At 42.0% G+C, this 8585-nt stretch overlaps 1 protein-coding gene across 2 annotated transcripts; it reads right to left on the bottom strand.

Annotated features, from left to right (window-relative positions):
• Positions 1–3818: 3818 nt before the first annotated feature.
• LOC133900892 (F-box protein SKIP16-like) lies at positions 3819–7382 on the bottom strand. Of its 2 annotated transcripts, XM_062342163.1 has the most exons (5): positions 7089–7382; positions 5222–5932; positions 4700–4915; positions 4481–4587; positions 3819–4302 (listed from the first exon to the last, which is right to left on the bottom strand). In XM_062342163.1, the coding sequence occupies exons 1-5, from the start codon at positions 7332–7334 to the stop codon at positions 4224–4226; spliced, it is 1359 nt and encodes a 452-aa protein (XP_062198147.1). In that variant the 5' UTR covers positions 7335–7382; the 3' UTR covers positions 3819–4223. The 2 variants fall into 2 exon arrangements, with proteins under 2 accessions (XP_062198147.1, XP_062198149.1); XM_062342165.1 differs by lacking the exons at positions 3819–4302; positions 4481–4587; positions 4700–4915 and adding an exon at positions 4922–5073.
• Between the last annotated feature and the right edge of the window lie 1203 nt (positions 7383–8585).

The raw sequence follows: 8585 nt of genomic DNA, 5'->3' as shown, positions 1-8585 counted from the left end.
GATAAAAATGTACTCTTCGCCAATGCATCTAATTGTCTCTCATTGTTGGTGATATGAGCTTTCATCCCTTCCTCGGTGAATCTCGAAATATTTAGATCCTTGGCTTGCAAATAACAAGACATTAGAATTTTCTAACCGGGGAAATTTATAGCATCGAAAAGTGAAGCACTATGGATATCTATCCTAACCCCGGACATCATAACTCTAGGATGTTAAACCTATCAAGAGCACAAGGCTCTGATATCAATTATGAGAAATGGTAATATCCTAAGAGGGGAGATGAATTAGGACACTTAGAAACCTAAACCAAATTGGCTTCAAAAACTTCGCAAGATAAACCTATCTTAATTTTTATCTAAATGTGCTCTAGATTTATCTAATGTGTCTACTCTACTACTTAAGAAAATTGCAACCTACTTTAGTAGGATAAGTTGTAAGTATGTAAATGCGGAAGTGTAAATAAGGTAGAGAGACAAACTCGGCATAAGATATTTTTATCCCATGGTATCGATGACATGAATGGAACCCCTAGTCCACATTTGAGCTCCACAACGGATATGCTCCCGATCGGCACAACTCTTTTGATCACAGCTCTTGAGCTACCAAGTCACCAAGATAAGGTCTCAAGAACAAGGAGCCACTAAGGCAAGATCTCACCACTAGCGTTTCTTCTAGTCACTTGCCACCATTATCACTTTAGAGATTGAGCCACCAAAGCAAGGGTATCCGCATCCCCGTACACGTGTCTTGCCACTGCTCCACACCAAGTCAGAGGGCCAACAAGCTTGAGCCACTGAGGCCCAAGATGCTGGTAAGTCACTAAGATTCAAAGGCACTAACGTACCACTCGGTACAAGCTATGATCACTCCTTGATCCCTTCTTCAAGCTGCAGCATCTAGCTGTAACTCACTCTAGGCCCATAAGCACTAAACACTCTCTAATCTTGTGCTTAATTGCCTTGGATAATAACTTTAAGCACTTTGGTCGCTTGAATGTCTTCTGAAGTGTGTATAAGATTCCTCTAGACTCTAGCAGCATGCCACACCTTCAAATAATTAAGTAGATGGGTATTTATAGCCTCTAGACGTTTTCTTAACGGCTTAGAAAAGTTGTTAACATCAGATGATCCGGTAAAAATAGTAGTACTAACACCAGATCATCCGGTGGGTACAGCCTCAGAAACTAGCCAATGAAACTCCAGTTAATACCTCTATGAACACCAGACACTCCGGTGTGCCTTCAAATCCATCACCAGACTTTTCAGTGAGTTATCTTGAGCCATCCGAGCCTTTTGCAGCCTCTCTGTGTAAAATGCTCAATACATTCATCCAGTGTTCATTCTATTCACACTGGACCATCTGGTGAGTTCAACCTTCACTACTTTTCCCTGAAAATACACCGGTGCAACTATCTCTATAATCATTGGACTATGTTGTGAGCTAACCTTCATTCTTCAGTACTTGCAGTCTCCTCTGCAAGAAATGCTCCGATGCTATACTCTGGTGTGCATAAACAAAGCATCGGACTATCCGGTAGGTTGATCATTAGTCTTCTGCACTTGCATTCTTCTCTGTAAAAAGTACTCTGGTATTACCCAGTGAAGATCATCGGACTATCTGGTGAGGTCCTCAGCCTTCTCCCCCTTTGTCATAAATATTTTGGTGAGTTCAAAACACACAACACTGGACCATCCAGTGAAGTCATCTGCCTACAATTTGCCTCTGGATAAAATACTTCAGTGAGTGCAAACTCCTTTGTACTGGACTATCCGGTGAGATCAATTCTCCTTGGACTTCTTCAATTCAATCAAACTTTGTTCCGGATGCACTGGCTTCTTGATATATTGCATCCATGAGAGCTACTAACATATATTCTTGATAAATATGTTAGTCCTAATGATTATTTATCATTAATCACCAAAATCATAATCATTACCTAATAGGGTCATTTTTGCTACACCTATCTACATCATATAGATAGAACGAATTAGTTGGCTTGTTGTTAGGGTTTAAGCGAAACCATCACCAAGATCGACAAGTGAAGCACAAGATCAACACACCAAGACACAATATTTTTTAACGAGGTTCGGCAATGTTGCCTACATCCTCGGGGTATGACTACGTGCACTCCTCTCCATATTCATCTGTTGTCATTCCGCGGTTACAACACTAGTACCCAATATTTATAGGCACGAGAATAGGAGTCCAACTACAACTCTATTCTCGAACCCACCCAATTACAACTCAATATTAGGTGTAATTGCTTTTGATCAACATGAATTCTAACCTTAGGATCAAACACATCATCATAAGTAGAAGCGTGATAACATACCCAATCCAAATGAAGCCATTGGGGTTGGTGAAGTCTCGGGGCAGTGGGTGATCAACATAGATGCACACATTGGTGAGGATGTTGTCGGTGTAGGTGTATGAGTGAGTGTCAGCCCAATGGAGATGCAGACGATGACAGTGTGGTGGCGGCGGCCTTCGCTCCACTCCAGTGCCCAGACATGATCGATCGTAGGGTTTAGGTATGTCGGGTGTGCGTTAGCTGTGTGAAATAGATCTCCCACGAGCCTTGGCCTTCCCCTTTTATAATGTGGCGTTGTGTGGAACGGGACTACAACCAGGAGTCGGTTGCGCCCCCGATCAGGGCACAAGAGGTAGGGACGGACTCCCCCTCTTTCTTGATTCTGTTAGGGTGGACGTTAGGAGATAGAGCTGAGATCAATTCTAATACTCAATTCTATCTGTAACCGACTATTATACATATATTCAACACATATCCCAATAAACTTCACCTTAGGTGAATATGCATGCCAACTTGAAGCCGTCATGTGCGAACCTCCGTCTACCTAGTCTTGAGCCATCTAGCTCTGCTGCTTACTTTGAACAGCCCAACGAAGATGCCTCACCACTAGGAACGAATTCCGCAAAGTTTGCAACTCCCCCTCCAAGACTTCACCTTTCAGCTTGTACGGATGAGCTCCTGTCTTCTCACCTATCATCACAGTCTTGCCATCCTACATCACCTTCAAAGTTGGCTATATCAGACTATTTTATGCTAATCTAGCAAAAACACTACTTCAACTCAGAGTCATCAACCCAAAACAAAACAAACCTCTTAATTAAAACATTCGGATTAGCATGGTTCGAACCTGGATGCATTTTCTTGACTTAAGTTCTTGCTCCTTAAATTTGCATATCTCCCCTTCTGGTTTCTTCTTATGTAATTCAGCACCTATAAAGATTGTGTTGCTCTCTCCTTCTTCATAATACAAGCATGTGGATGGGTACACCCACTCAGAAGAGGTAGCAGGCCTCATAAACAAGTTGCTGAATGAGTGTGTCCACCATTAACAATTAAACTTATCACGGGACACCTACGTTCATGAATCCGAAAGTTTAAGAATAAGCTGTACCGTGCAGACCATGTGATGAACCTAAGAAAAATCAGCTAGATGTATGCATGCCTGTTATTTAGATCTTGATGTGTGTGTGATGTCTGTGTATTCAGAATTTCAGATGCTTGATATATACGTGGATAATAAAGTGTTCGGCTTGAGAAAGTAACCATGCCTTTTTACTTCCAAGTGTTTGGGCCAAGGCGTGCTTTGAGAAGTCGAGCAAGTCCAGGGCATGAAACCACCAGTTGCACATCAATTGAATAGACATTAGGCAAGGTGATGTTTGAGCTGTCGGGTTCCTACAGTAATGTTTGTTCTTTTCAGTCGTGTAGATAGCTGTTTCTCTCGTGAGTCGTGAGTAGCTGTCAGTTTCTTTCGGGGCCTCCTAGTCCTCCCTAAGACGTCGGTGTAAAAGCGGTCAAGACTTGCCCTTTTTTCTCTTTAATGAAATACATGGAGCATTGCACACTCTCCAAAAGCACAAGGTGGTACAACAACAAACCCACTGAACACGCTTCACAGTCTGCACTGAGGATCTAACGCCCTAACCCAACCATTTGCGTTGTATCCAATGGGCCCCGCGTCTGACGTCGGCCCAAGTTAAAGGTTCCAAAAGATAATCCACACAGCCATGGCCCATTTACTGGTTGCTTGGCTACTGTTCCTATTGCTACACCAAGTAAGAGCCACAAAGTTCCATACTTTACATTGCTATACTGCGACAAGATCATCCCAGACACAGCAACTTTGCCACACCCAAGCAAGTACCAAAGGGAAGCATGTACCAGATTACATTATTATTATTCACTACGATCCTCAGAAGATGTACTCTGGCACTTCCAGAGGGAACGGAGCCACCGTGACCTCGAATGGTTTTCCTTCAGGTCGGCTCAACCTTGCCAAGAAAAACAGCATCAGACCACACATAGAACGAAGAAGGATAAACAATGTGAAACCTATGGAATATTAGAGCATCTCGGATCGCTTGACAAACAAAAAGCGGCTACTAAATTCGTAAACCAGATCATATCATCAAACATAACTTCTCTAGTTAATCAGAATCTAGAACATACTTGCCAGGCACAAATGAAAAGGAGCCCTCCACAGATCCAGGTCCTTTTGGCATTGGTGTGCAACTCTCGTAGACAAACTCTTCCTGACCTGGTGATAGCACAGGATACTGCAGAACACACGCCAATTAGAGTATTAGACACATTAACTTCTTATCTTTCAAAGGTAGATTGTACATTCAACAACAAAAAATGTAGTTTTGTTTTCTGATCTCAGTATACCTCCCCAATAACACCTTCTCCGCGCATATCAGAAACAACCCAGTCCCTTGATCGGATGATCCAGTGGCGTGAGTAAAGCTGGCAGGAAGAATAGTACACACCACCTAGCATGCATGCCTCTGGAACTGACAGGCGAATGGAGTAAGTGTACACACATCTTTCCTGAGGCCCCCCACTTTCAGGATGTTCTGGCACAAAGACAGCAGACGCACGTACCTGTTAATACCAGGCACATGTCAGACCAAAGCTCATAAGAGATCAACAATGAGAATCGTCTACAGGATGTCTACTGCTGCCGTGGTAAAAATAGCCCATATGAAGCAGATGAGTTGGGGATGCAATGCCGCAAGTGAAGAATTGGAGCAGTCAACGCACTAGACATACAAAAGGTCATGTAGGTAGTCAAAAACCTAATGTGTTTCCACTGCTTTTGTACTATAAAGCATGAACGAAAGGAAGTTATGGAACCTTCAATTCTAACTAAATAACAAGGTAATTGTGTAGGAAGTCAAGAATTACCACCTTAACACCATTTGTCATAGCTGAAGTACATGATGGAGGTGCTTCTGGATATAAGCTGATATACCTCGATGTCATGAGCATACGGATCTTGATCATGCCATTCTGTAAACGCCTGAGATGCTCTTCCAACCACAAAAGTAATCCATCTTGGGGCATATCATTATCAGTTGGCCTTATCAATGATTTAGGTACACAGGGAATCATTTCTCCTTTTGGTAAGTTGTTTGTGCCAACATAAAGTTGACCATTTGAGCAGTTAAGGAGAAACGTTTTTGGGCGAAACCATGAAGTCGCCACTACAATGAGTTTGCGCCCATTAAAAACCTCATTGAACCCATGATAAAGTTCTCTTGTCTCTTCAACTATTTGGTCAAGTGGTGATAAATGCACATTTACCCAATGATTATAAAACGCATAGCCCCCAATTATTCCATGAGTTGAAATGCGTTCATTTGCACCATGGTCTTCACTAAAAGGCAGCTGAGCATTGCAAAAGCGATACAATAGTCTTGTAGGCAAAGGGAGCTTGAAACCAAGATCATCCTCTGCTGAATTTAATTGAGCTTCGGAAACACCTTTGCACAAAGTTTTCAATGCCTCAGGAAAGTTTCCAGACAAAAATATTTTCAATGAACTCCAGAATTGTTTCACTCTCTTCACCAGAAGTAAAGGGTACATGCCAAAAGACTCCAACCAAACTTTATATGCAACCTGAAAACCAGATTGATGATTGATACAATGAACCAACAATTAATTGGAATTTAGAGACAAGTAGTTGTTCATAAAAATGAGTAGAAACAGCATTCCGGGAAAAGGATAGGATAATGGCAAACAAGGACAGGATTTGTAGGGTCATCAGTAACAAAGCAGGAACAAAATCAACGAAGTAACTAGTTTTGTACTCCATATGATTTTTTCCCCTGACTTGTTCTTGTTTTCAATTAAAGTATGAAGTAGAACAAATATTAGAGATGCAAAAAAAAAAAAAAAAACATTTACAACAGAATACAAGTATAAGATGTAGTTTACACATTACTAAAAGATCATAAATGAGAAGTTGAATTTTAGTATATGAGCCAACCTTTAAAACATGTACTATTGTAACAGTTGAATTCTAAGGACAATCTTGGCATGTATTATTCTAACTAGTTGAGACAAGAGTTTTTAACTTTTTAGCACTCAAACTTTCAACTCCACTACTATCACCGTGATAAATTAAGTTATTTTGGTTGTGAAAGAGATAGAAGAGAGAATAAACCACATTTCTTCTTCTGCGCACAATAGACCTCCATACTCTTTCGCTGCATATAGATGTCGAGGATGCTAAACAAGGCAGTTATTTACCATCGGAGGATGCTATAGTCTTTTGAGGACAGTTGCACTACATTTTACATCATTACCCTTTTCTGCTGTCATTCTCCTTCATGTTGTAAATAACCTGTGTTTTTATCTACTCTTTAGTCCTACTCGCACCTAAGGAAACATTGAGATGAACAATAACTAACTCGACAGCCTCACTACTCCCCCCCCCCCCCCCACCTTACCTCTATTTTTCTCGAATTGCCAAAAAATTCCTCGCTCTAAGTTCTTGATCCAGCATATATTTGGTTATAACTATGAACTAAGCAAAACTCACGAATAAGCCCTTGTTGTAAATCCCCTATCGACAACTACACCAAGAGTCTGTAGCGGCAGCGGTACAAGTTTAAAAATCAAGAGCAATAATTGTCCACAAACCAAACCAAAATCAAATCATCCTATGTTCCGAGCACACGAAACCTCAGACACGGATCGGTCGCTCCTTGAGTCCTTGATTCTTGCAATTGGCACCAAGGGGTACAAAAGACCGAGGACTAAGATCGCGGACCTGGAAGGACGGGAGCGGCCGGTCCTCGGGGTCGAGGAGCGCGTCGAGACCGAGGTCTTCGGCGCAGAAGCGGCGCCAGAGCGAGTCGTCGGCGACGGCGGCGCGGAGGCGCGTGCTGGCGCAGGCGAGCGCCGCGGCGGGTCGCGCGCCGGCCTTGGAGATGACCGTGTCCAGGACGAGGCCCTCCAGGCTCTCCAGCCCCGCCGCGGAGGGCATGGGCTCCGGCGGCCGTGGTGGGGACGCCATTGGCGTGGCGAGGGCTCCGGTGAGGTGGGGGCTTTGGGGAGGGGTGGCGGTGGCAGAATGGGGAGAAGGATATTCGACCATATGTATTGGGAGATTACCGTGGGGCCCACATGGTAGTAGAATAACAAGTACACCTGGTCGGTGATTTTTCTGGAAGATACCGATTGAAGCGATTACATAAAACCAGTCAATTTTTTAGCCATTGAATATGCATCCAACCATCTATATCCATCTATGGTCATCTTCGCGCCCTCATGTCCCCTGCTCTTCTTATGTTAACCCTACATCACTATGATCATCTTCCTTATCTCTAGTGTCATTTTTTAGCTCTTCTTTTTCAGAAGGCGTATAATCTTAGTATAAGGAAAAAGAAAGAACCATGTCATAGAGGATAAATCCATCAAGAAGACATGTGACCATAAGCCAGCTTTATTGGTAATGGTATTCGTGCACGTGACACGCTTAGCACCGCCAATCAACAAGATACTTATCTACATGGTACATGGAGCAAGAGAATAATTTGATTGCACCGAACGTCGAAAATGATATGTTATTTGCCCACTTTATCTTAGCCTAATTCGATTAGCAAGAGAATGAGAGGGTTTTTACCTTTCATGGTGTAAGTGGGTTGAACAAATGGTTAGAGGGGATGGGTAGGAATCAAAGTTAATGATAACAAAGGACACTACTTTCAAACTAAAAAGGGTTTAAGATAAGAGACCTGCTCTCTTCTATCTTTTTTTAATGTAGTAGTGGACATGTTAGCAATACTATTGCAAGAACCAAGGAGGAAGGACAAGTGAGAGGAGTTGTCTCATATTTGGTAGATGAAGGACTCTCGATTTTGCAATATGCTGATGACATAGTCCTCTTTATGGAGCATTGTAGTACTGAGGAGGCAAAGAATACAAAGTTTTTGATATTTGCATTTGAGCAACTATTTGATCTTAAAATTAATTTCCATAAGAGTGAGTTGTTTTGTTATGGCAAAGCAAAATATTTTGAGCAGGAGACTTTGGATGTCATATGAGCAATAATCCATTCAAGTACCTTGGTATTCCTATGCATCATAAGAAATTGAGAAATAGTGATGGGAAAGAGATAGAATAAAGATTTTGCTAAAAACTGAGTTGTTGGAAGGGTAATCACATTTTTGTTGGTGGAAGACTTGTACTTATTAAATTCTATTCTTAGTAGTCTTTCTGTATTTATCTTATATTCTTTGAAATCCTAAGAGGTTCTTGAGAAACT

The sequence above is a fragment of the Phragmites australis genome, chromosome 19 (assembly GCF_958298935.1).
Source record: "Phragmites australis chromosome 19, lpPhrAust1.1, whole genome shotgun sequence".
Taxonomy (NCBI): Eukaryota; Viridiplantae; Streptophyta; class Magnoliopsida; order Poales; family Poaceae; genus Phragmites; species Phragmites australis.
This window is presented reverse-complemented; position numbering and strand designations above follow the sequence as displayed.